General features: G+C 55.6%; 1 protein-coding gene across 3 annotated transcripts in view; it reads right to left on the bottom strand.

Annotated features, from left to right (window-relative positions):
• The window catches only part of GLI2 (GLI family zinc finger 2), a 259,960-nt gene that overhangs the window by 31,673 nt on the left and 201,111 nt on the right, over positions 1–27,176 (bottom strand). For all 3 annotated transcript variants that reach the window (XM_047873107.1, XM_047873108.1, XM_047873109.1), the window contains 2 exons: positions 8,620–8,822; positions 4,877–5,062 (listed from right to left, as the gene is read on the bottom strand). In XM_047873107.1, the coding sequence (XP_047729063.1) occupies positions 4,877–5,062; positions 8,620–8,822 (389 nt within the window). The remainder of the gene's footprint in view (positions 1–4,876; positions 5,063–8,619; positions 8,823–27,176) is intronic.

The following is a 27,176-nucleotide window of genomic DNA, read 5'->3' as shown; positions in this document are numbered from 1 at the left end:
TTATCGAGCACCACGAGGGCACGACTTGGCATGCTATGCACCATTGTGTATTCCTGGCACATAGGAGGTGCTTAAGAAACACCCCCAGAATGAATGAGAGAGAGAGAGAGAGAGAGAGAGAGAGAGAGAGAGAGAGAAGGCTCAGTTTCCTGAACTTCCACAAAGTCATGAGGCCCCCTGCACCTGCACAGAGCTTACCTGCCATGGTCATGGTTATAGGAGACTTTCTAACATGAACACATGTATTCTCGGAGAGTCTCAGGACCCTTCCACAGGTGGGTGCTGAGCCTGCACAATTCTGTGACAGTCTGAGCAAAAAGAAGGTCTACACTTCACTGGGTGGACTAAAGCTTCCTGGGAGGGTCTCTCCCCACACCCATGCAGCTGGGACCAGCAGGAGCTGGTGGGTTTTCCCTGCTCCCCAGTTTATAGGAAGGGAGAGGCTGGGGATACTCCAGAGGCTGACCTGAGCTGTGCGCACTGGGGTCTAATAGATGCATGTGAACAACACATCCACTTAGGCATCAGAGCTGAACAGAAATGGCTAAAACATTAAAAAAATTTTTTGATGTTTATTTGTTTTTGAGAAAGAGAGACAGAGCGTGAGCGAGGGAAGGTCAGAGAGCGGGAGACACAGAATCTGAAGCAGGCTCGAACTCACAGGCCGTGAGATCATGACCTGAGCCGAAGTCGGATGCTTAACCGACTGAGCCACCCAGGCGCCCCAGAAATGCCTAAAACATTTTTAGAAGCAGAAGCAAATGTTCTGGTTGTAGTTCAAACTGGCTTGAAAAAAAAAAAAAAAGAACCGTATTAAGTAATGACAGATACAGGATATTGTGTCGGCCTACTCTTAATTTCCTTGGATCATCAGGGATTGGGACCAAAGGAAAAGAGTCATCTGTTCCTGAAGTCCTTTAGGGTTCAGAACCGCACCCCCCCCACCCCCTGCCAAGCCTCACCCCCAGCCTCAGCAGATCTGGGGTGAGAAACTGATATGCCTGCCCAGGTCCGGGATGGAAACTTCCCTCTATACCCTGAAGACAATCACGTTCCCGAGAGGAGAGGTGGAGAAAGGATGGTGGGTGGGTGTGATGAGTCCAACGTGAGCGCAGCGCTCTCACGCCCACTGATGAGCTCACCTCCCTTGCTCCTGCTCAGCCCCAGATGCTGCCAAATGCTGAGTGCCCCTGAGAACAAAGCTGCCGTGTTCCCGGCCACGGAACACACCAGCCACCTCCCCAGCTCCCTGCAAAGAGCCGGCAGCTGCTTGACCCCGGGTAGTTCCCCAATTAGTTTGCATCTTTCTATCCTAGGTTTTTTGGTGACCACCACTCACTCACTCAGTCACTCTGCAAACACAGAGGCCTGCTCCTTGGCCGCCATGCTCCCGGACCTGGGGAACCCCTCAGTTTGTCAACGGAGAAGCAGCAGCCAGTTACAGCCCCGTAGGTGGGAGGGAGGGAGCGCGAGCAGAGCTGACACGGTTGAGCTGGGGCTGGATCCGGGTGGTGTCTCAGAAGTGGCGGCTGACTGGGGTCCGAACACACGGAGCAGAAGCGAGCTGGGCAAGCCCGCAGGGAAGGGCATTGCAGGCAGAAGGTGCAGAGCAATTGTCTGGGAGGCTTCATTTGGAGCCGGGCGGTGGGAGGCAGTGTGCAAGGCGGGGGAGGGGCGGGGAAGACTAGGCTGCAGGGGAAGGCCACTCAAGCCGGGTTATAAAGCCTGAATCTTGCCCTGAGGGTGACGAAAGCCACAGGGATGCAGGATGACGGAGGGGATGAGAAATTACCGCGAGGCAGCCGTGAGGAGCCCAAGCTGAACGGCAGTGCTGGGAAGGTGGCGAATAACAGGACAGCTGCGGGGGGTTGACGACTCAGATGTGGCAGGCCTGGGGCTGGGACGGATGGGAGGCATGGGGCGGTGGCCACGAGGAGTTGTGGCACTAGGCTAAGCACGCGGTGGACAGCGACACAGGCAATCGACAGACAAAACTCCCACAGGAGGGGAAGATGTGAACGAGGGAAAAGGCTAGAAAGACACAGGAAGTAGTGTTGATGGAGTCGCTCCTGCACGCCAGGCACTGGCCAAGTTCACATGCACGACCTTACTCAGTAGTGTGTGTAGTCCAACTGGCATGTGGGGCTAGGAATCACTGTCTGGACCCCATCCGGTGCCCCCGGCTCCCTTGGGTCATCTCCCACGGTGGGGACGCGCACAGGCAGTGCTGGCTTAGATGTGTCTGCAGCTCACTGCCCCAACTCCCCTCCCAAGGCCACCCCAAAGGGGAGCACCCACTCTGGCCCGGCTGCTCTAGGCCGAGCTGGAACACGTCTGGCCCAGCAGGCCCTCCCTGAGGCCATGGCTCTTGGGGTGACAGATGTGTGGTGCTGCCTGGAGGCAGCGTGCCCAAGGGAAGAGCCAATGTGTTGGTGATAAAGAGCGGGGCTTGAAACCCCAACTCACAGCCTAGGCAAGTCACACGACCCCAGTGTGCTCATCTTAAAGTAGAGATGACAATTCCAGCCTCAGAAGACGGCTGAGGGCAGTCACAGGGGAGAGTGTATGGAAAGGCACAGGATGGAGGTGGCTGTCACACAGGCACAGGGCATGTGCTCATGTTGGCTGACTCGGCCTCTCCTGCCCTCTGGGGACACCTGCCTGACCAGACCCTCTGCCGTGGTTTGTCTGTGTCTGCCCGCTGTCCAGCTGGCCTGGTGCCGGCCACCCTGAGGCCTTGGGAGGCCCTGCGTGGGGGGATGTGACGTTCGGACGTGGCTATTTGAGGACTAGTTGCATTGTACCCGTTGTCTGGTTTCTAATTTTGACAAGTGGCCTGTACACACAGCTTTACTTGAGCCCCACCCTTGCCACCTGCTGACACGCCGCCTGCCTCCCTGCGGGGAGCACCAGAGGGCTATGGAGAGGCACAGAGGCGGGACAGACCCAGGGATCACATTCTGATGGCATCCCTCAGGCCATGTCAAGGGTGATGGGGCCGTGAGAGCCAGTGTTGGGAGAGGCTCCAGGGCCCTTCCCCAGCAACACTCTTGTGGGGAAACAGGTAGTGCCCAGGGGGGTTCAGGAACCACACGAGGTCGCTCTTGTAAGTGTGAGGCGAGAAGGGCAGAGAGACAAGAAGGATCCAGAAGAGGGGAGAGGAGGGAGAAGGCGTGTGTCCTGGAGGAGGCAAGAGCTCAGCCAGGTCTTAGGAAGTGAGGGGCTCAGCTTTGCCCCAGGCAATAAGGGGGAGCTGCAGTGGCTGGTGTGGACAGGAAGTACTGGGGGACGGGAGGGGGCTGAGGGGTGCAGGGACCACCCTGAGTCACGTGGCCTGGTAGGTACCAGGCCATCCCTCTCTGGCAGGTCTCCCCGTGGGCCTGCGTGCTCCCTGCCATCGGGGACTGCAAAAGCCGTCCCAGGCAGAGCTGGAGGAGGATAAATCTGCAGAAGCCGCCTGCCCCCCCTGCCCCCTGCCGCTGTGGTTTCTAGCTCCACTGCCTGGCCTGGATCCCTGGGTATCTCTGGGCTAGGCTCCAAGAGCAGCAGGTAGAGTGGCATTAACTGGGGGAGGCAGGCACTTAGCCTTTCCCCCTTCCTCTCTCCTCCGAGAGGCGGGGGCTCCATGCTGATCCCAGGGACTCGTGGTCAGGGGGCCAGGCCACAGGCTCCTCTGTGAAATCAGCATAGTATTTGGTGGGAAGGACAGACTTGGTATTTTAGGGACACCCAGAGCATTACCTACCCAGAACACTGGATATCCTGCCTGCCAGACGTGCCCTGCCTGCAGCCTCCAGCTCAGTCACTAACTGTCCAATTGCTCAGGCCCAAGACCCTGCTGTTTTCCTTGATGCCCTTCTTTCTTCCTAACTCCTCATCTGGTCTGGGGACAAATCTTGTGGCTCTATCTAAAATGTGATCGCTTCTCCACACCTCCACTACCTGGACCTTCTGCTTCCACCTTGCCCTTAAGCCTTCTCAGATCAGCAGCCGCAATGGAACTCCTTTTAAGAATAAGTCTGATCTCAGGGCACCTGGCTGGCTCAGTCAGTTGAGTGCGACTTTGGCTCAGGTCATGATCTTGTGGTTCTTGAGTTCAAGCCCCGTGTTGGGCTCTGTGCTGACGGCTCAGAGCCTGGAGCCTGCTTCGGATTCTGTGTCTCCCTCTCTCTCTGCCCCTCCCCTGGTCGTGCTCTCTCTCTCTCTCTCAAAAATAAATAAAATGTTAAAAAAAACAAAGTCAGGTCTCATTACTCCTCTGTCCAATCCCCCTCCAAGGGTTCTATGATGCTTAAGCCAGACAAAGTCTTACCAAGCCCTGACCAGCCTGCACAACCAGCCCCAGAAATCTGGCCTCACCCTACTCCTGCCCTGCCCACTCACTGGGTGCCACGCATGCTGGCCTCCTGGCTTTTTCTTGAACTCAGAGGGCATGCTGCTGCCTCAGGCCCTTTGCACTTGCTGTTTCCCTGCCTAGATCATTCTTTCCACATATTTCTGTACTGCTCACCTCCTTTAATTCTTGCTTGAATATCATTTTCCCAGGGAGGATTTCTCAATTTCCTCATTCAAGACTATACCCACCCCCCACCCCCCACTTCACCCCAGTGCTTCCTACTCCATTCTTGGCTTTGTCTCTCCCTATCACGTTGTAAGTTCCATGAAAGCAGAAACGAGTGTGTTTTGTTCCCCAGTCTGCAACTGCTAAAACATGTCCTGGCTTGCGGCGACTCACTAAGTGTTTGTGGGAGTTGCTCAGACTCGGTCCCGTGCGGACAGCAGTCATGGCAAGGATCCCAGACCACTCCTTAGGGCTCCTCACCCACAGAAGGAGCGGCGTCCCCTCTCCCGCTCCCCGCCCCCGCCCAGCACTCACCATCCACCGGATTGAGGTAGTCGTGGAGGTGGGGTGCACTGGCGGCACCCCCACTCTGCACCAGCAGGTCCCCGTATGGTGCAGGGTGGCCCGCCATGAGAGTCATCTGGTGGTAATAGTCTGAGGGGTTGGTGCCCGGAGGGGGGAGGCCAAACAGTCCCCTCTCCTTGAGGTGCTCGTGGGCCACTGTGGGCAGGAGGGAGGGAGAGAGAAAGAAGCCATCAGGACATGGCACCAAATAGAGAAACACACATACGGCTTGGCGAGCTCCCCCTAGTGCCCGCCGGTCCTTCCCCTGCCCCTGGGTCCCCTCCCCCAACTGAGCAGACGAGGTGGGGTGGGGCGTGTTCCTGCCGATGGGGACCCAGATCCCGCACGCCTCCGTGTCCGCAGAGCCTTAAACAACCACCCCTTCCTTCCCGTGCAGGCCCCACAGGAGACAAGAGCCCCAGGCTGACAGCATCCCCTGCCCACCGTCCAGCAGAGCCTTCAAAAGGAAACGAAGATGTAAACTTTTTTTATTAGTTTTCTTTATTTTTGAGAGGCAGGGAGAGACAGAGCGCGTGTGGGGGAGGGGCAGAGAGAGAGGGAGACAGAGCTGTCAGCACAGAGCCCGACGCGGGGCTCGAACTCACGAGCTGTGAGATCATGACCCGAGCCAAAGTCGGACGCTTGACCGACTGAGCCACCCAGGCGCCCCAGGAAACGAAGACGGAAACGAAGACGCTGTGGGGGTCGGCCTGGCCTGAACAGTCACGGCGAGATCACCTGGACCCAGCCAGATCAAGCTCCCGGCCTGGCCTGCGACCGCGGGACCCGAGCTGTCTGCCTCCAGCCCTGCACTCAGCCCCTCCGGAGGCTCAGCCAAGAGGCAGGGAGGATGAACTTCAGAGCATCTTCGAGGGGGCCTGGCACTCCGGTGCGGAGCTTGGAGCCACACATACCCATTGAGAGTCCTGCCTTTCACCAGGTGTGCAAAACTGGGAAGAGGCCTCCTTTCTCAGCTGCCTCAGTTTTCCATCCGTAACACGGAGGCACTAATACTCACGACTCAAGTTACTATTCAAAATGTCAGTGATGGCCGGCATCGTGCTGCGTGCTTGCTGGGCCTGTGCGGGCAGTGCTGAGGGACTCACGTTCATTCTCAGTGTCAGCATCCCCATGTGCTATGACCTCAGGGCCACCATTACCACCACCCCCCACTGGCAGATGGGGACTCTGGCAGTCTCTGCTCTTTGTCTTGGCAAAAAGCAAAGATCTCATCCGTATGCCCTGGGCAGAGAGAAGCCAGTCAATGGAAACAGTCACCCTCTTCCTCTTCCTCAACTTCTGCCGTATCCACTAGAGAGAGAGCCCTGGCCTGCAGCCGGGATGATGCCCCACGGCCTCTGCCTACCCTGTCCATGCCTGAAACACCCTCCTGTCCCTCTTCCTTCTGGATGTCCACCTCCTCCCTGAAGCCTTCCCTGGAGGGCCTGTTTGTCCTCAGAGCACACGTGGTCTGGCAGACGCTGCGTCTCATAGCTGATGAACTTTCCGGGCCTCGTGTGGGCAAGTGCTGGGGCTGACACACCAGCGGTGTGAGCCTGTCGTGCTGTCTCTACTCACTTGGGAGCTTGGTTCAGGGCCAGCGAGGTCTCAGGGTTTCAGTCTGCAAATTAGCCAAGTGCCCTCTGGAGCTGGCCCCATGCCTGCTTTCTCAAGGGACTGGGGCGGAGGATAAGTGGGCGTGACAGGAGCCACGGCGACGTTTATATGGAAATCAGGCATCGAATCAGTGCTCCGCAACTCTAAGTCCCTCCTTCAAGGGATGGGCTACACCGTTATCCACTGAAACTACTGTGTCCTTGTCTCTTCTAGAGACATCTCTCAGGGCCTCTGACCCACGAGCCATGTGTCTTAATCTCCTACAGCTGCCGTAACAGGTTCATAAGTACAAACTCAGCGCTGACTGCTGTTCGAACAACACAGTCCTGGAGGCCAGAAGTCCGACGTGAAGGTGTCAGCAGGGTCACACTCCCTCCAGAGGCTCGAGGGGATAATCTGTTCTGTGCTTCTTCCTCCAGCTTCTGGGGGTTCCCAGTTTCCTTGGCCGGTGGCCACATCTCTCCCATCTATGCGTTGTTCTCTCATATGTCTCTTGTGAGGACACTTATCATTGTATTTAAGGCCCACGCGGACATTCCAGGATGATCTCCTCATTCAAAATCCCCAACTAAATCACATCTGCAAAGGCCTTTTTTCCAAATGAGGCAACACTCTCAGGTTCGGGGAGTGGGGTGTGGACGCATCTTCCCGGGGGCAGGCACGGTTCAGCGCACTGCACCACGTGCGAGGTTCAAGGCCAGGGCAGCATCCTCACGCTCCGTGCCAGCGCATCGCTGGCTGGGTCATCAGCAGAGGCGTGGAGAAGCACAGGCCCACGTTCCGGAGTCGGCGGCTCAATGTGGAGGCAGCGAAACGCTTCGCCGTGGAGATTTCAGGGCTGGGGTCCGACCCCTTGGGAGTCACTTCAGAACGGCCACACTGCGGCCAGCCACTTTCACGTCCTGTAGTTGCTGGCAGTTGCCTCGTCTGGTTTCTTGGTGGTAAAGACGAGGCGAAGTGCAAAACACATGGCTAGAGTGACGAGTCAGATAGTCCTTTCTGTGTATTTGGAGGCTGGAGTCCTTTTCCTTGTGAATCTCCAACCTGAGCCTCTCGGTCCGGGACTCAGCTCCAGCTTCCAGTCATATCCACAAAGTGGGAGAGGGCACATCGCCCCTGGTGAGGACGGGATGTGGTTAGGAGGGACCCACTGGGATCGTGTTTCCCGGAGCCTCTGCCCACGGGCTCCTGAATGCAAAGTCCTTAGAAATGTCTGTCCTCTGGAACGTCCCTCTGTCCAATAGTTTCAGTGGGCAGATTCTGAGAAGATGCAACCCGGTTGTTTTTTGACAAAAACAGCAGCAATAAGTGGCCACCGGGTACCATGGGGACAGCGTTCCAAGCTAGGGGTGGGGTGGGAGCACTTCCGGGATGACAGGATGGGCGGGGCCAGCTCCCAAATGTGCTTACTAGCATCCAGCGTGTGTAGGTGCATGCGTGTGCGTGTGTGTGTTTGTACGGGTGCATCGGCGAGGTGGCGATGGGGCTGGAAGTAGCACATTGTTTTTGGAAGGACTACATTTTAGATCTGAAAACCATATTGGCGTCCCGTGACGTGTCTCAAATTAACTGGATTGGGGGGGGGGGGAGGGGCATCTGATCTCCCAGCTGGACCAGGCAATTCTCTCTCAAGCATCTGACCTGAGACACACCAGGCCATCAGTGCTCACATGTGGAGGCTTGGGGTGTCATTTGGAGGCCACGTGTTGACCTGCAAGGGGCAGAAGCCAGCCCCGCGCTGTCCTCCTTCTGCTCTGGGGGCCCATGAGACGGGATCCAACGCCCCCTCTACTTAACCAGAAGCAGAGTTTGGTTTATTGCAACCAAACAGTTCTCACCTCTCATAAGATCTACAAGAACAAACACACCCGGCCATTATTGTACATAATTTGCATGCAAAAAGGTGTTTACGGAACAGCTCTCAAGAACAATGGTCCCCAGACCGTGTTGGCTCTCGCCACTTACTGAACACCGGTTGTTCAGGGTGGTGGGGAGGAATGTCAGCCTGCTCACTGTTGTCCCAGAGGACTGGGGCTGGGGAATCAACACTGTTAGGGTTAGTGGCCCTGTCCCCCAGTCCCCCAGGCCTTACTCACCGTCAGCGGGGCTAAGGCCCCGGGCCGCAGAGATCGTGGGGAGTGTGGGGCTGCTGTGCATGGCACGGAGGTAATGCTCCATGTGGGGGCTCACGTAGGGGTGGGGGGCGTTGAAGGGGGACTCCCCGGGGCCGGCGGGGTGTGGGGAAAGCCGGATCAACGAGATGTCGGAGATAATGGGGCTGCCACTCAGGGCAGGAGGCCTGCAAAGACAAAGGAGCAGTGTAAGAAGGCATGGCCAGTCGTGGAAGGACGTGTGGGGGACCCGGCTGAGACACGGGCTCGGTCCTCGTAGTAGTCTGAAGTCGCACACATTGGCTGGCACATGCGGGTTGAAAACTCCTGTGTGCTGGTGCGGCTGCCCACCGGCCGATCTGGTGTTGGCGATGAAATTCGTCATACACACATTTGGATTTGCGGGACCACAGGCTCAATGGGCCACACTGTCCCACTGCTTCCCCAGTACCTGCTCAAAGCTGGACAAACAGAAATAACACAACTCTTTATTAAATGACTGGATGCATGCGTTCTATATGAATGAAAAACAGAACATGAGAACTCTAACACCAGGGGCAAGATGCAAAGAGCTCATTCCCTTTTTGTTTTTAAATATATTTTTTTTTCAAAAGTTTGTTGCTTTGTTTGTTTATTTAGCGCGTGCGTGCAAGCAGGGGGCGGGGCAGAGAGAGAAGGAGAAAGAATCCCAAGCAGGCCGCTGCACTATGCAGAGCCTGACTCAGGGCTCAATCCCACAAACCATGAGATCATGATCGGAGCCGAAGTCAAGGGATGCTTAACCCACTGAGCCACCCAGGCGCCCCTAAAGATTTTAGTTTTAAGGAATCTCTACATCCAACGTGGGGTTCACACTCACAACCCCGAGATCAAGAGTTGCACGATCAAGAGCCAGCCAGGTGCCCCAAAGAGCTCACGTTCCTAACAGAATTGAGAGAAAGGGAGGAATCGGGAGATGCCCTGAAAGTAGAGAACTTTGGTTTAGAGGGGTAGTTGCTGCTGTGGAGCACCCAGCCACAGGATTAATTGCGAAGGAGCAGACCAGAACTCAAGAAGAGTTCTGGAATGCTGAGCTGCAATAAAATTCTGCAATATCCTTTTAGTTCTCCTTACACGGATTTTTTTTTTTAACGTTTATTTATTTATTTTGGGAGGGGGTAGAGGCACAAAAAGAGAGGGAGAGAGAGAAAATCCAAACAGGCTTTGCACTCTCAGCATGCAACCCGACGTGGGGCTTGAACCCACGACCTGTGAGATGGTGACCTGAGCTGAAATCAAGAGGTGGATGTTTAGCCGACCGAGCCACCCAGGTGCCCCTTTTGGAATTCCTTTTAATGCTAACACAGCCTCACTTCTTGGGTGCCCACCAAAGGTGAGGCATGCACTTGGCCTGGTCCCTGTGGCCCGGCTGGCGTGGCCGAGGGCCACCTCCATGTCCCCTGCTCAGTCCTCCAGGGGGCACGGACTCCACTCGACACAAGGACGGGGTCTTTCCACTAGGCCTGCTGCTCACTTGGAGCTTCTAGGCGGTTGTCCGCATGCTGGCTGCAGGGGTGATCTGAGGTCATCTACCCCAAGACTTGCCCATTAAAGAAAAATCGGGCTTTAGAAGAGAAGTAGCTATGAAACCACAGCTGAGTCACGGGTGACCAAATTTACCAAGGTACAATTTCCACTTTTTCAGAACGTGGGGTCTCCCTGTGATCCGACACAGCACAAAGAAAAGAATATGTGTTAGCAGCAGACGAACCCGCGTTAGGATCTCAGCCGTTACCAGCTCAGTCACACGAGCAAGCGATTTAACCTCTGCAAGCCTCAATTTCCTCCACTGGAATACGGAGATAATAATGCCTTTTTCATGAGGCTGCCCTAAGGATGAAAGTCCCCCAAAAGGTACCTGAGACACAGCCGTCAGCTGGTAAACGAGAGCTGTTATCACAGCATCAGTGCCACACTTGGAGGGCAAAACCCAGGTGTGCCCCGGAGGCTGTCAAAACCTCCCCCATGGGATTGGCCTTGGATGTGGGCAAGGGCATTGTTAGGATTGGTTACTTCAGAGTGGGGATGGTCTGTCCACTGGCTGCAGCGAACCACAGATAATGACTGCTTGTGTTTAACAGTGCCCGAAAACCGTGCACGCCGGGACCCAAGCAGGTGACATCCAGATGTCTTAACATCTGGGTTTCACAAACTCCCCGCTGGGAGGGCCTAAGCATTCTGCTACATCGGTTTCTAGCTTTTGCCGATGTGATTGCAATGGACTCGCAGACCCGACAAACCTGCCAGGCCACGTTCACACTGGTGTGCTTTCTGCCCATACCGATTCTTGGCCTCCGATGCCCTCCTGCACCTTATAAGGCAAATCCCTTCTCTACCTTGTAAGCCCAGGGGAGGGAACTGCCTCGGGGACACCTTCCCTGAAGCCCCTTGCCCAGGCGTGAGCTCTCTGCTCCTTCCTCCCTGCTACCCCTGGGGTGCCTGCTGCTGGTCTTGGGTTAACGGGCCCATCTCCCAGGTAACGGGGTTCCATCTGAGGTCCCTCTATACACTAGCACCGGGCAGGGAACTAGCATCCCAGAGGCATTTCAGTGACGGCTACAAGTATGACTGCCAGGTCCTGAACTCAGCAGAAGGGAGTCTCCGGGGTAAGTCACGAGTCACGGCCTCAAGCTGCTCTCCCTCACAGGCTGCCTGCCCAGCCCAGTCCACCTGTGAGTGAACTGCATTAAGAACAAGGAGCTTAAGAGACGTCTTTGCTCTAGGCAGGGGTGCTATGTGTCCAAGGGTGGGGAGGAAAGAGAACCAGACTAATTCGTCCTCTTGCTAAGGGCCAATCTCGCTGCCTCGGGCATGGTGACCGGGGCAGGATGGACACTCACATTCCCGCGACAGGACAGGTGTTCTATGAGGACCATACTCGGAGAATAACACCTGTGGGCCGGGCTGCGGGGCGGGGAGGAGACTTCTGACTCCTGCGCACAGATCTGGGATTGAAGGGTAAACATTCTGGAAGGCTGAGCCCACTTCAGTCAACGCAGGGTGTTCTGGAGAACGGTGTGAGGCACCTCTTGTCCTCAGACCCCTTTGTCCTTCCCCCCCGCCCCCCACCCCTGAAACACACAAGTTTCCCGGGTCTGCAGGACGCTGGCCAGGGTTGAGGTCACAGCAGCCTATGGTCATGGAAGCCGGTGGCCTTAGTGGCCTGTCCAAGCCTCCCTGGCACCAGGGTCTCCTTGTAGGGCATAGTGACAACAGCTGAGGCCCCAAGAGACAAACCAGTGACTACATGGGGATTTAAAGGAACACGTTTAGGGCACACGGCAGCCCCAGTCTGTCCGAGGTGACCCCATTCCACTGACCAGATGAGTGTCTCCGAAGCAAGAGGCTGGAGAGAGGTGTTGTCATGGTTAACAAGCGCACCCCTGGGGGGCTGCCCTGCCCTGGCAGGGGCTGGAATCCAACCCAACCTAGCAGTTGGGCTTGGAGGTGGTGGGTGGGGCCCGAGTCCCCCCCCGGAACAGGGACATGTCTTCACACCTCCATACCGCCCCTCAGGGGACAGTGACCTCTGCGGCCCTCAAGGGAACAGGGAGCTCATGAGGACTCTGGGCCCAGAGGGGAAGTCACCCTCCATGCTGTGTGGCCAGAGAGACGCAGGCTAAGACTCTACCAAGTCCTCCTCACTCCCGGGATAGTGCTCCCCTCATCCCAGGGGCCACCCACCCCCACAGAGAACACTGCCAAGGACCCATTTCCCTGGTGTGACGGGGAGTGGAGCTGAGAGAGGCCACTGCCCACCCTCCACCCCCGCCCCTCCCCCCCACCACAATGCAGTTTTCACAGGGTGTGCTGGTGAGACAGGTCAGCTCAGAGGGCTATTCAAGGGCACACAGAACAACCCTTTGCTCTTCCCAGTGCCGGGAGTGCTGTCACTCTTGGCCTGGAGGCCATGGGATCTAGGCCAGCAGAGCTCTAGCGCAGGCACAACCAAATGTTCTTCCTTTACATGAGGAGCAGGGCTGAATTCTGGAAGCTGTTTGAGGGGACCGAGGGGCCAGGAAGCAGTGGGGCAGGACCGGCACCTGGGCACTGCTTGGGCCTTCCAAAGCACTGGTTTTCTCTTGCTAACCTTGACCTTTCCCACCTAGCTGGGGGGCCTCAGCCAGCATGCTGCCCCTCCCCGGTGCCTCCCAGAACGGCACACAAAGACCAGTGCTAGGTGCATGGCAGGGGGTTAGCAGGCATTAACTCTCTACCCTTCCCTTCTCTGCAACAAGTCATCTTGGGGTAGGGAGCAACTACTGACCTGGGCACCCAGAATCCAGATCAAGAGGCCCATCAGCCAACACAGCTGTGGATGACTGTCTAGACGCCTCCTCTGGGAAGGCTCCCCAGATGTCCCCTCTGTATGGTGACACTTTGCTGTGCCCTCACCTGACAGTTCCTCAAGATAGGGGTGACTGCATGCCAGCTGTCAAAGGACATCGTGCATGTAGTTCTGTTTTTAATCCCAGTAAAAAATTCACCAAGAAGGCACTTCATGCCCATTTTACAGATGAGAACACACCCAGGAAGGCGAGGTCTCTTGCCCAAGGTCACTCAGATTGCAGATAGTAGAACCACAACCAACCGAGGTGGGCTGGGCCCACGCTTGTGCTGTGCCCATCCCCTCGGGAGACAAACGGGTGCTCTTGATGACTGTGGTTTCTTGTGAGCAGGGCTCAGGTGGGTGCAGGATCAGAGAGGGGCAACACACAAGAGCAGGACAGCTTCCTCCCCACTCTGCGTCAGCTTCTTTTTCTGTCTTCGTTTCCACTCCATCACCGTGCACAATCCAATCCAGCTCTCAAGAAGGAGCCAGAACCTCTCCCTCGCACTGTGTTGTGAATGACCGATAAGGATCCAAGGGCACAAAGGTTCCAAAAGATTGCCATTTTGACAGACCAAATAAAGCCAAAGGAATGAATCTCAAATGGCAAAATTCCAAACATTATTAATGCGTGTGGGGGAGCAGGGAGCTTCCGAAATCACAGCAATACCGCCAACTTTCTAGGCAGGTCCTTCAGGGACCCGGGGTCTCTTGGTCCCGTCCCAGGGCCCAACTGAAGGTTCCATGCCTGCTGGGTGCTTACCAGCATTTGTGAGCTGACACCAGGACAGACGTCTGTTGATGAAATCTGACCCAGCACTTAAGGCTGACCCCCAGCCACAACTTCCCTTTCTTCTTCCATTTCTATGCCATTGGCCATGGGGGCCCAACCCAGGTCTCAGTGATGGCCTGTCCAGGCCTTGAATTCTGGCAACTGGGCAGAGACTCAAGGAGGTGGCTTTGCAGGCCGACATCAACTGGACTGTAAGTTGCTCAGCTTGGACACTGCTCTTAAGCATTGCCTTCTCCCCTGCAGTCCAACTCTGAGCTCACCTGAGCCTGATTCTACCATTTGTTCCTTTGTGTATTTGCTCACATCCCCGACAAAATGGACCTGGGTGCTTGCTCTGTGCCCAGGACCTATAGGGAGCCAGGAACCCTAGTGGAAGAGGCGGACCCCCAAATCAGGTAAGCATCAGGCAGTCTGATAAAGGCTCCAGCAGAGGAAAAAATTATCTAACTCTGCACATAAGCGTAAGGGAAGGCTTCTCAGAGGAGGTGACATTTGCGAGGGGTTCTGAAGGGTCAGTAGGAATTCGTGAGGAAGTGCATTACGAATAAAGGAAGCAGCACGTGCAAAGAAAGGCTAGAGTATAAGGATCTGTGTGTGCGAAGGCTACGCCTTGATGGAGGAACAGAGCACTTTGGGCTGGATCTGTACTGGACCCACTGGACCCACTCTGCTTTTTCTCCTGGGGGTGGGGGCCATGTGACCTGAGCTCAGCTGATCAGAGCATTCCACATTCCCATGTACGGTGATCGTTTCAGAGACGGGCATAAGCTTAAGCTAGCAGTGGACTAGGTGCTCCTAGTGCAGATCCAGCCTCGCCAGAAGTTCGTAGCGTTGGCCTTTTCAGTTATCTCACCCTATGCGCTTGTTTGTTCGTTTAAACCAGTTTGAGCTAAGTTTTTCTATCATAGGCAACAGCCAAGGGAAGCTTTGACTAACACTGCCTCTCCTGGCCCAGAGTGATCCTGGGCCCAGCATCCTGCAACGCAGATCGGAGCCCTAGTTCCTCGGGCCTGTCCACCCTCCCGCCTGCAGGACTGAAGGACAGGGTGGTAGGTGTCCCGCCCAGGGCCGCTGAGGCTCACTCCTAGCTGTGTGGCTTGGAGCGGTTCAGGCGCCTCTCTGAACCTGTGTGCTCATCTATAAACAGCGATCGCAATGGCGCTCTTACAAATACGTGGTGGGAAGCAGAGGGCAGGTGAGCATGGGGGGGGGGGGGGGGGGCTGACGTGTGGGCATGAGGCACAAACGGGGGGTTCTGGGTAAGAGGAACAGCAACCGCCTCCCTGCCTCCATGTGCACGCGTGTGCGTGTATGTGGGTGTGTGGACACCTGTTGGCGACGGGCGGCAGTGGCCTGCAGTGGGGCCCAGCCTCTGGGGGGCCTATCCTATGGCAGTTGACTCCTGCCCTCCCAGTGTTGGCGCTGGTCAGGAGGGCCGGCCTGGCTCCTCCTGGAAGCTGCAGGGAGGACCGGGACAGGGCGATTCCTGAGCAGGGTCTCTCCTCCACCCTCTTCCCTTCCCCCTCTACCAGGAGGGGGCCTGGTGATGCCGCTGGACAAGGCTTCTGGGTCAGGTCCGAAGACCAGAGTGGTGGCCAGGCGCGAAGAGGAGTAAGGACGGGGAAAGCAAGCGGAGACCTAGCTGGACGGCTGCCGTCCTGGCCCTAACCTGCCGCTGCCATGGCACACGGCGGGGTCAGCCTTGGCCGAACACCGGCTGCACGCAACACATCCAGCAACTCTGCAAGGCAGCTTGTATTACCTCCATTTTAAACAGAAGGCAACCAAGGGTCAAGGGGGGTTAACCAGACTTGCCCAAGGCTGCAGAGCTCTAAGTGGCCGAGCGGAGTGGAAGCTAGGCCGTTCTGACTCTGCGAGGTCAGGCTTGGCGCGTTGCCCAGAGGTCCACCCAAAGGCAAGCTTCCGCCTCAGCCGTCCGCCCTCGACAAGTTCAGCTTGGTGTCTCTTTGCAGACGTTGCCTCAGCTGGTCCTCGAGCCGACCCCAGCTGGGGTGGGGTGCAGGCTGAGGGGAGCGGCCCACACTTGGAGGTGGGACCTGGGCTTTCTGGGTCTGAATTATAGCCCTGCCACTTACTGCGGACCTTGGCTGTGCCCTCTGCCCCGAGCCTCCACAACCTTGCCTGTAGGGAATGGGGCACTAGGGCCTGACCGAGGGCTGCCATGGCATGGAATGAGCTCCGTAAGCGAAGTGCGCAGTGCATCCCCGGGTGCCTCGGAGATGCCCACCCCGTGCTCACCACCTGTTTTTACAGATTTAACAGATGAGCAAAGGGAAGACACTCAGAGAACGGAGTGGACCCAGTGCTATCTTCCAACAAGTCCTGGGCCCCTCCGCATGTGCTGGCTCAAGAGTTTTGGAGGGAGAGAGAAGGCAAGGCCAAGGCGATGAGACCCCCACACAGCCACACACGGCTCAGCACCAAAGTGGCTGGGCCCGAGTCAGCATGCCTGCATGCTTGGGTATGGGCACCATCCCTGGGAGCTGGTAGGATGGGGATGTGCCCCCGAAGGGTGTATGGCTCCTGTGGGGCTGCAGGGGTGAGTAGGACTGTGTTTGATGGCAGGGATAGGGAGGGCATCTGACCCACAGCACAGCCTGAGCCAGGGTGCAGGGGCAGGTACCAACGCGCTCCTTACTGCGGTGGGAGGAGGGGCAGAAGTGCAGGGATGGGGCACACGTACCCCACCCACGGTGCTGTTTGGAGAAGCAGAACAATGCAGAGCTGAGGGATGCTGACTCACTCAGACTCAGCAGGAGCCACTGGGGCAAACTCTCCCATGTGGGGGCCAGGGGCCAGCAGGAAGGACTCTTGGCAACCCAGAGAGGCTCCTGATGGACCTTTCCCTGTGGCAGGTCAGTCGGGCCAGAAACAGGCAGGGATGGACGCTTTGTGTCCCATTTCACCGACAGCACTACTGAGACCCAAAGCAGCAGTGGCACAGCTGTGGTGAGGTCAGCGGCACAGCTGGACTGGAACCCCGGGACCCGGTGTTAGGGGTCACAGCCACAGCCCGCTCTAGGGGCCTTTGCTGAGGTTGAGGAAGGAGAGGTCTGGTCGCTTGGGGCTGCAGGTTTACGAACCTCAGCTCTGGCCTGCTTCTCAGGGTGACTGAAAGCTGTGGTGGCAGCAGGAGAGATCCTGTGTGGTCACGCACCTGCCTCTACTGTCCACCCTCCCTGTGCTTCCGCTCTGGTTCTGGGCCCGTGCCACACCTGCTACTCCAGTCGTGCCCTGCCTCTGTCCCCAGCTAACCTCCAACCTCTCCCTCCAAGGGTCCAGCTCAGGGCCCCCTTGCTCAAGAAGCCTCCTAGCTCCACAAGGAGGTCAGGGCCCTCATGAGACACTCCTGTGGAGGACAGCTCCTTCCCTGGACCCTGAGCATGTCCATCCTGGCCGAGCACTGGGCACCTGCAGTGAGCCCCTCAGGGCCTGTCCCCCGCCTTGGACGGGCAGCCAGGGAGCAAGCTCAGGTCCACTCCTGCTCACTTGCTTCCCCAGCACCCCCTCCTGTGCCCACCGGGGTTCGGACGGCATGCTTAACATGTGGCTGCTACGTGAATGCATGAATGAATGAATGAAGCAGGGATTGTGTCCAGTGAATGGCATAGGCATTGAGGCAGAAGGCCCGGATTCCAGCTCAGCTCACTCCTAGCTGCGTGGCTTGGAGCGGTTCAGGCACCTCTCTGAACCTGTGTGCTCATCTATAAACAGCCATCGCAATGCCGCTCTTACAAATACGTGGTGGGAAGCAGAGGGCAGGTGAGCATGGGGGGCTGACCTTGTCTCTCAAAGATGCATCTATGTCCTTCCTCATCCCTTGCTAATATCACTGTATTGGCAACAAAAAAAGGCTTGGCAGGTGTGATTAAGGTAAGGTGACATTATGGATTATCAGGGGGGTCCTAAATGCCAGAGCAAGTGTCCTTAGAATAGAGAGAGGCAGAGGGATGCAGAAGAGAAGGAGGCAGTGTAATCATGGGGGCACAGGCTGGAGGGATGTGACCACAAGCCAAGGAACACTGGTGGCCTTGCAGAGGCTGGAGGAGGCAAGGATAAATCCTCCCCTAGAGCCTACGGAGGCAGCACGGCCCTGCCAATGCCTTGATTTCAGCCCAGTGATAATGACTTTGGACTCTTGATCTCCAAAACTGCGAGGCAATCCATTTCTGTTGTTTTAAGCCACTCAGTTTGCGGCAGCTTGCTGGGAGCCAAGACAGTATGTAAAGCATATTGTGCTGGTGTGGAGTAGGCCCGTGGGAGATCCTGACATCACTGTCACTATTACCGTCACCTGTCTTCCGAGACTGTTCAGACCTCAGAGACCAGGGTCTGTGTGTTATTTCCTGGAGTGGCCTGGTCCCCCGTGGGCGCTCCGTTGGCAGCAAGCTGGGGAGGAAGGGGAAACTCCCCTCCACGCTGGGAGGGCATCTGAGCACGCTCACAGGGCTCCGCAGCGTGCCTTCCTGCCTGCCACCCGGATTACACGGTCACTGGCTCCCCATAGCTGAACGCGCCCTGCACGTAGCCCTGACATGCCAGCCCCTCCCACCCCGGAGACCGCTGGCTCGCATGTACTCATCCCGCCTTTGGGCTGAGAGGCCGCCACCCACCAGGATCACAGGGCCATGGGTGGAGTCAGAGGGCTCAGGGTAGGGAGGCTGTGACCCCTCTGCCGTTACCCAGCCGCTCAGGGCCAGGCACCCACTTTCTGGGAAACACTAGGCAGCTGGCCTTGGGCCCACTGATCTGCTAGAAGGCCAACGAATACCCCAAAGCTGGTCTTCCTGCTCTGAACCTCCTCGAGCCAGGGCTCCTTAGCACCAGGGCCAGGCATGTGTCAACGCTCGCGGCCCTGTGCCTGATAGCAGATAGACGGCCGATGAGCTCCTCTGGGTGGACTTCAATCTCTCCTGCAAGGGTTTTTGTTGTTTCTTGGTCTTCTGTTTGTTTGGTTCATTTGGGGTATGTGAGAGTGCACACTGGCAAGCTTGCTTCTGGCGCTTTCCGTATAGGAATTTTAAAAGTTCCAGGAATCAGGTCCCATTCAGAATATATACCCAGGGGGTTTGCAAGGGTAAAGAGATGCAAACTGACATTCTTTGGGAAAGCGCTGGGGAACTGCCTCTCTCCAAATCAGAGCCCAGTTCATTTTCTGTGAAAATCTGCATGTTCCCCTGCACCTGGGCTGCCCTCTGCCCATGTGGGGAAGCTCTACAAATCAGCAGAAAGGATAACTGTAAACAGGGCCTGGGACCACAGCATCCAGCCATTCAGTGATTTGTTCGTGGGTTCATGCGTTAGTCCCTCTGTCGGCCGATGTTCACTGAGTGTGGGCCTCTGAGGGCACTGGGTGGGGAGCTGGGGGTACTGAGGAAGACTTGGCCAGCATCCCACACCGAGGAAATAAGAAACCTGCCTGACAAGTGCTGCACGAGGGGTGTCTGGTCAACTCTGACATTCCCAAGGTTCACCTTGAACCCATGCTTGCACAGATCTCAGCAGAGACGTGTGAGTCCCCATGAGGCTATGTTGATGACCAGCCGTTAGGGCGATGAATCTGGGGATCCAGCCATGAGTTTGGGAAATTACAGCCCCCTAAGCCTGTAGTCTACTTCAGCGCCTTGACAGAATCACCACGCTGGGACCTCTGGGGTCGCAGAGGAGAGTGGACACTAACTGTAGCCTACCAACAGTATACAAAGTACTGGAACAGAAAGAGGGTGGGAGGGAAAGAATTTACTCAATCTGCTGGGGCCATCTGAGATGGCTTCCCGCAGGAGGTGGCACCTGAAACTGGGCCTCAATTCTTACAGAGAAACGGAAAGGAGGCAGTGAGTGGCGCAGACCTGGGGTTCCGAGGCAGGAGAATAACTGAACAAAGAGCAGGTCGTATCGGGAAACAGCTACCAGAGTCCCGGAGCTGAAAGTCAGACCACACAGCTGGGTCGGAGGAGAATGTGTGGGGAACCAGGAAGTGTGTTTGTTGGGAACCTGAGTTGGGTTCCCAAGTCCATCACCTGACTTGCCCTTCGCGCAGACACCTCATCATGGGATTGAAAAGAACAAGCACAAACTGAGAGAGGATATTTGCAACACCGATAACTAATTATGGAATGAGTGGCCTTACTATATACAATGCTTATTCACATCAATATGAAAAAAGGCACCTCCATACAGAAATGAGCAAAACAGCTCAACAGGCACTTCGCAAGAAGGAAACGTTATTGGCCAATAAACAGACGAAAGGATGCTCAGCTTCACCAGTAATCAGGAAAATAGAAAATCCAAATCACAGGAGACACCAAAATTGTGGCAAAAAATTAAATGTTGCTGACATTACCCTGCTAACAAGGATGTGGAGCAAGCCGAGCTCTCAAACCCTGTTGGGGGCGAAACCTCCCAGAAAAAGTCTGGCAACATCCAGCGTTAAAACGTGAACACCCCATGACTCAGCAATTTCATTCCCAGACACACATTTATTCTAAAGAACAGCCAGCCATACGTGGGGCCCAGAGGACGGGACAGGCGCATTCACCGCGATGATGTTTGAAGTTGCAAAAACAAAGACACGTCCCGGATGCCTGTCAATACAGACTGCTTCAGAGTTATGAGAATTCACCACCCAAGGGCCCCATGCATTAACGGGTGAATCTCTGGAACATAATTTGACCCGTGAAAGTAGGTTCCCAGCGAATACACTTGCAATGATTCTGTTTATATCAAGCACGCAAAGCAAAACTAAACGATGTGTTGTTAGGGGAATCAGACATAGAGTGGAACCATCATGGATGCAAGGGGATGATAAATCTGAGTGGTGGAAGTGAGGGTGCCTGGGGCAGGGCAGCAGAGGGGCACATAAGGACCCTAAAGGTGCTGGCGTGTCCCCAGTCCCTCGCCTGGGCAGGGAACGACACGTATGATATTCCTACTCTTTGTATCTTTTTTTTTCTCACAGAGAGAGCTGGGGGCCGGAAGGGCAGAGGGAGAGAGAGGGAGAGAGACAAAGAGACAGAAAGAGAGAGAGAGAGAGAGAGAGAGAGAGAGAGAGAGAGAGAGAATCTTAAGCAGGCTCCATGCTCAGTGTGGAGCCCAACACAAGGCTCCCTCCCACGACACGACCCTGGGATCATGACCTGAGCTGAAATCAAGAGTCGGACACTCGACCAACTGAACCACCCAGGCACCCCTACTCTTTTATATCTTAACCATGCTTTTGCTCATCCTTTTGTATGTCTTCAATATTTAATAAGCCTAAATCTTAAAGAGGATGGTTGGCTTCTGGTTAGAAGTTGGCTGAGCGGACGGGGGCTCTGTGGTGGGGAGCTGAGAGACCGCAGGGCTGGTCGTGAACTTGTGTGGGCTGCTGGGAAGCCTCTGGGGGCCCGGTGGTTGTCTCCCTGTCACCCAGTGGGCTCATCTGGGCTGCTCCGTCTGTCTGCTGCCCAGGCTCCCTCCTGGCCCGCCGCAGCCCGTCCGACAGGCCTGCTCTGCGGCCGACGTACGTCTTTATACGCATGTGATCCATTCGACCCTCCACTCACCCCGTTCCCAGACCCACACACTCCACCAGACCTAGCCAAGCCGCCGGCTTTCAGCTGTCACTCCCTACACAGAGCCGTAATAAAGAAATCACTGTTTTCAGCTGACAAAGAGCAGATTTCTTACTAAGTAAACACTGATGTTTTGGTAGGGAAATTAGGTTATAAAACTGCACCGACAAAGGAGGCCATACACATGGACTTGGTTAAGATCTAGCCACGCAGGCAACAGGGGTTAATTCGATTGCCCACCCTTTATCACATTCCCCCCCCCACACACACACTCCCTTGGAACAGAAGGATAGGAAGGTTATCAGCTTTTTCAAACATAAAAACCAAAAAGATAAAAGACAAGAGGGAAGTATCAAGGAGACTTTTCGTAGCCAAGTGATGACTTAGACAGAGCTGGGGAGGGGGTGGCGGGAGAGGCCTTGGATTTGAGCCATGTGTGGGGGATGGGGGTGGGGCAGGAACACAGCTGGCCCCCGGGAAGAGGCCTGGATTAGGTCCTCTCCAGGTGACCTGTGCTGGGGTTAACCTCTGCGTATGTGAGGCCTTTGTCTGTAAGAACAGCCAGACTGAGCACAGTCTGAGCCGAATCTTCCAGAACGTCACGGCTTTATGGGGACTGTCATACCACAGGGCAAATGCCAGGGGGCTGGAAGGGGAGCCGTGGGTGGAGGGCAGGAGGGTTTCATCACACTGCCCTAGGGGTCTAGGTTTAGGCCACGAGAAAAGTCCCTGATGGCGGGTGGCTTACACACAGGGAACCTCCTCCACAGTGAGAATTCTTCAACTCTGGCCTGGCCTGCCAAAGTGGTGTGTGGAATTTCCTTTCCTGGATGCCTGTCAAAACTAGATGGATAATTCCAAATAGTTTAGATAAAAAGTCTTCTTAGAGGTGGGTGTGCTGCCGATTTTTACCCAATTTTGAGTCCATTAGTGTGTGCATTGAAAAGGCCCCCTCTTTCACACTGGGATCTGTGTCTGCCTGGGAGTGGAGGCCCTCATTGGTACAGGGGCAACCCCAAGAAGGCCCTGGAGCCCCACGGCAGGCTGGGGCTAGGGCTGAGCTGGGGACAGACAGGCTGCCCATGCCTTCCTTCTGGTAAATGCTTTCCATTCCTGGTTTCTTGGTGTTCTGGGCTCTCCCCACCCCCTTTCCAGTACACGACTCTGTAACTGCCCCATTTCTCCTCCTTCCCCTCCAAGACCATGAGATGCATATGGGCAGCAACAGTGGGCCTCCTTGGGCCTGTATCCCCAACACCTGGCACAAGGCTGGCACATCCTAGCCTTGGGTGGGTGACGTCAGATGAATGAGCGCTCAGACCTTCCCGGCCCCCCCGAGTTAGGCAACAGCTAAACTCTACTTGCTTGGGCAGGGCGGGTCAAGTTCACATCTCAGAAATGCAGCTCCCAGCAGGAGAGAATGGGAGAAAAGGCTCCCACCGTGCCCAGTGTACCTCTTCTCCATGGGCACCAGGACGAGTAAGTGACACAGCAATGCCGGCCACAGTGCTGGACGCTCAAAGAGCAGTGGGACTCAGGGGCAGAGCACTGCTCACGAGTCCCCCCAACTGTGGTTGACCAAGGCCAGCAGGAGTGACCTCCAGGAAAGCCAGCAGCAATGAGCTAGGCTGAATGCGAATGCATTCTGGGCACTGGCATCAGCTTCCACCCAGAGTGGGCAACCCGACCTTGTGCCCTGGGAGAGGATCCCACCTCAAAGGCCAATCTATCCCACAAACTGGAATTTTACTCCTAGTGGGGCACCCGGGTGGCTCAATCAGTTAAGTGTCCGACTTCGGCTCAGGTGGTGATCTCACAATTCGTGGTTTCAAGCCCTGAGTCGGGCTCTGTGCTGACAGCTCAGAGCCTGGAGCTTGGAGGCTGCTTCAGATTCTGTGTCTCCCTCTCTCTCTCTGCCTCTCCCCTGTGAGCGTGCGCTCTCCCTCTCAAAAAAAAAAAATTAAAAAATTTTTTTATTCCTACTGATTAATTCCTTTGGGTTGACTATTGTTCTGTTCCCATCTTTGCCAGCAGGGATAACCCACCGTAGCCCTAAGACCTGCAACGAGATGTTACTCCCTCTCCAAGGACAATCATGGCAGAGAGAAAGGCTCAGGATGGAGAATCAGATCTCACATACTGGCTGAATGATCTTGGGGAGCTCTTACATTCTGGGATCTGTTTTTCTGCTCCAAAAATGGGGAGACTATCACTCACCTTACAAGGTGTTGGGGGTACTGGATATGGTAACATCTGCCCAGCACCCAGTAGAGTACCTGGGATGAAATGTGGCTTTACCTTCTGGTATCAGTATGAGGGTGAAAAGGGCAAATCATTGTCCGGAGCTCACGATGTACCAGGGGCTGTTCTATGTGCTTTACGTACACCCACTCACCTAATCCTCAAGCCCACCCCATGGGATGCTGTTGTACCCCCATTTTTATTTATTTATTTATTTATTTATTTATTTATTTATTTATCTATCGAGACAGAGCGAGAGTGGGGGAGGGGCAGAGACAGAAGGAGACAGAAACCGAAGCAAGCCCTAGGTTGTTAGCACAGGGCCCGACGTGGGGCTCTCACGAGCTGTGAGATCATGACCTAAGCCGAAGTCAGAGGCTTAACAGACTGAGCCATCCAGGGGTCCCTGGATCCCCACTTTAGAGATGGGGAAACCAAGGCTCACAGAGTTAAACAGCCAGACCAAAGACATGAAGGGTATAAGTGGCATAGGCAGGATTTGAACCCTGGCCCCACCCCATCCTGCCCAAATCCTGGGGGTGTAGGATGTGCAATGCTCAAGAGGATGGTGGCCCAGTGGGACAGGAGAACCAGAAAGACCACCTCTCAACCCTGCAGGATTTTCCCACCAGGAAGCCCTTCCCTATGCCTGCTTTGCATATGCCCTCCCCCAGTGCAGACCCGCCTCCTTTCTGCACATCAAGATGCCTTTCACTCCCGGGGCCCCTCCTGCCCTGGGCTGACCGCACAGGCTCTCTCCAAAGCCCAGAGCCAGGCAGTTCCTCTTCTGCGAGGGGCCAGCGTTCAGCAAAGATCAAAGAGCAGACTGGCTTATCAGACACGCTCCTCATTAAACTTTTACAGGCCAGATTCCATTATAAATGAGCTGTCTGTCCCACACCGCAGAGCCCGTTCCTGGAGCCGGGAATCTGAAGCTCTCAGAGCCGGGAGAGTCTTTAGCAGAAAGGTCCATGCAGAGAGGGGGCCTCTAGGGTCAAACTGCCCGGGTTCCAGTCCTAGCTTTGCTACTTACTAGGAGGATGTCACTAGACAAAGTGGTCAACCTCACTGTGTCTCAGTTTCTCCACTTAGCAAGCAAATGTGACAATGTTGCTTTCCTTATAGGGAGCAGGTGACAGTTAAATCCAGAGGGCTGGACCCTGCACCTCAGTCAGCCTGCCCCCAGTGACCTGCTGCCCAGAGGGGTCTCTAAGGGTCACTCACATCACCTTGAGCCAAGGTTCCACACTTATTAGCCACTCGGCCCTCAGAGAGCCATGAGGGGAGGCCAGCTCCACAGTTCTCTGGGCTCTGCATCTACCTGCCATCCCATTGCTCTGAGAAGGAAGTGGTCAGTTACAGCGGGTTTTAAGGAGCGCTCCCTAGAGATAAAAGGACAACTTGGACCACAGTGAGGAGGACAAGGCCTCTGGTGGGCAACTGTGGACCCACCCAGCATCTCAGCCCGGAAGCCAGGCAGATATGCCCTCCCAAAGTCTCTTCCTTGCTTCCATGAATCTCTGAAAAGAAGTGCGCACATTTGCTGAGGGAAGAGAACGTTCTTTGCGAAACACAAAGCCAGTCCTCTGTGAACCGTGAACCTGGTGAACCGTGAACCAACCAGAAAATATTACTGCCTCGAGGCGGGCTGAGGACAGGGCTGTCAGGGGCCCCAAACAAAGCAGGTTGCATGTTTATTAATCTCACGACGAGCTGGTGCAGTCTTTATGGAACACTGACCTTGGAAAAAACCATCTTCAAATCCCTCCAGAATAGAAAGTTCAGGAGCTCGGCCAGCAACAGCAAAGCAACTACGTTGTGAAGTACACCAACAGAGGGGCTTAAACATCCCCATTAATATGCAGGCACCAGGACGAGGTGGGTTCAGACATCCTTAACAGCTCTCTCAGGGGGTCTCTGGATAATTTGCACGTGTGACAAAGTGTGCAGATGATGGTGGAAGGCACAGGCCCTCGCACCCACCAGCTGGCGTTTCCTCTTTTCTCAAACTACCTGGGCCCTCATGCTGACTTCACATGAATTGATAGCTAAAGCCCCAGAGCCATCTGTCCCTAGCAAGACCACCCCCCTCCTCTCTCCTTGTCTATACGGGTGGCCTTGGGCCGTGACCGCTGGAACCCTGCTCACCAACTACAGCTCAGGATCAAGTGGCCCTGATGGCAGTGACTAGTGGTGGTCAGCTCTAGAACCTAGGCCGGTGCTGCAGGTTCAGCCATCACCACGGATGTCAGAGGTCAGGTATGGAATCAGGCACGAGGAGAGAGAAAGGGACTGTCCTTCTCATGGTTGGGAAGATGTAGCTGCCCTCGTTCCAGAAGCTCACCCCCTTCTGCAAGCCGAGAATGTGCACAGATTTAGGTCAACTTATGGGGACTGCATCTGTGAATGGGTGATAAAAAGGAACCGGGGGATTTTTAACACCTCGTACTTTGGACCCGTTATCACTGAGAGGGAAAGGCCTACAGCCTGCTGATCCTAGGACTCTGGGAAGCCAACACACAGCCCCGGGCCTGTTTTCTTGGGTATAAAATAAGCAGTGGCTTGCGGTGGTCCCCAAGTGCTGGCCTGTGGGTGTCTGTAAACAGATTCCCAGTCCCCATTTTAGCCCAAAAGAACCAGAACTTCTAGGCTTGGGCCTAAGAATGTGCATCTTTAAGACAGACCCGAGTTCAGATTCGCAGCCAGGTTTGAGAACTGCGGGACGAGATGGTCTCTGCGTACCCTCCTGGGCTGGAAGCAGCTGGAATTGGTCCTCTCTGACGCCCCATGGCTGGGCGGGGATGAGAAGGACCCCATAAGCCACACGGGGAGTGGAAGGTTGACCCCTTCCACGACAGGGCACGGGTTGATCCTGGCCCACTGATTCCCACACTCCTGCTTGCGTGACTGCTTACACGGGGCAAATGGGGAGCTCCAGCTGGGGGCCCTACATGCCATGCCTCAGTCTCTGTCCCCACTATGCCTAGCAAGCCTGTTTCCAAGGGCAGGGGCCAGGAGGGGATCCAAAGAGCCCCCCCCCCCCCCCCCACGTTTCCCACCAGCAGTCACAAGGCTATGGAAAGTCTACAGGGAATGTTTGCCCCCACTGATTGGCCGGCCTTTTCTTCTTGCTCTCGAGAATGGACTCTCAGGCACTCAGGATCATATTCCCAAGGGGAAGTCAGGGGGAGGTCACAAGAGAACCCCACCTGACCAGCAGAAACAACCCCCCTGCCCATTTATCTCCGCACCACTTGTGGTTTATACAGATAAGAAATGTTGCCCCAAGGGGCACCTGGGTGGCTCAGTCTGTTAAGCTTTCAACTTAGGCTCAAGTCATGATCTCACAGTTTGTGAGTTCGAGCCCTGCTTTGGGCTCTGTGCTGACAGCTCAGAGCCTGGAGCCTGCTTCAGGGGCTGTGTCTCCCTCTCTCTTTGCCCCTCCCCCACTCATGCTCTGTCTCTGTCTGTCTCAAGAGTAAATAAACATAAAAATAAGAAAAGAAAAGAAATGCTGCCCACAGAATTCACCGACAGTGCCAGGTACTCTTCTAGAACCACTTGA

This window comes from Prionailurus viverrinus, chromosome C1, assembly GCF_022837055.1.
Source record: "Prionailurus viverrinus isolate Anna chromosome C1, UM_Priviv_1.0, whole genome shotgun sequence".
NCBI lineage: Eukaryota > Metazoa > Chordata > Mammalia > Carnivora > Felidae > Prionailurus > Prionailurus viverrinus.
Note: the sequence above shows the minus strand (reverse complement) of the source record. Positions and strands in the feature narration are given on the sequence as shown.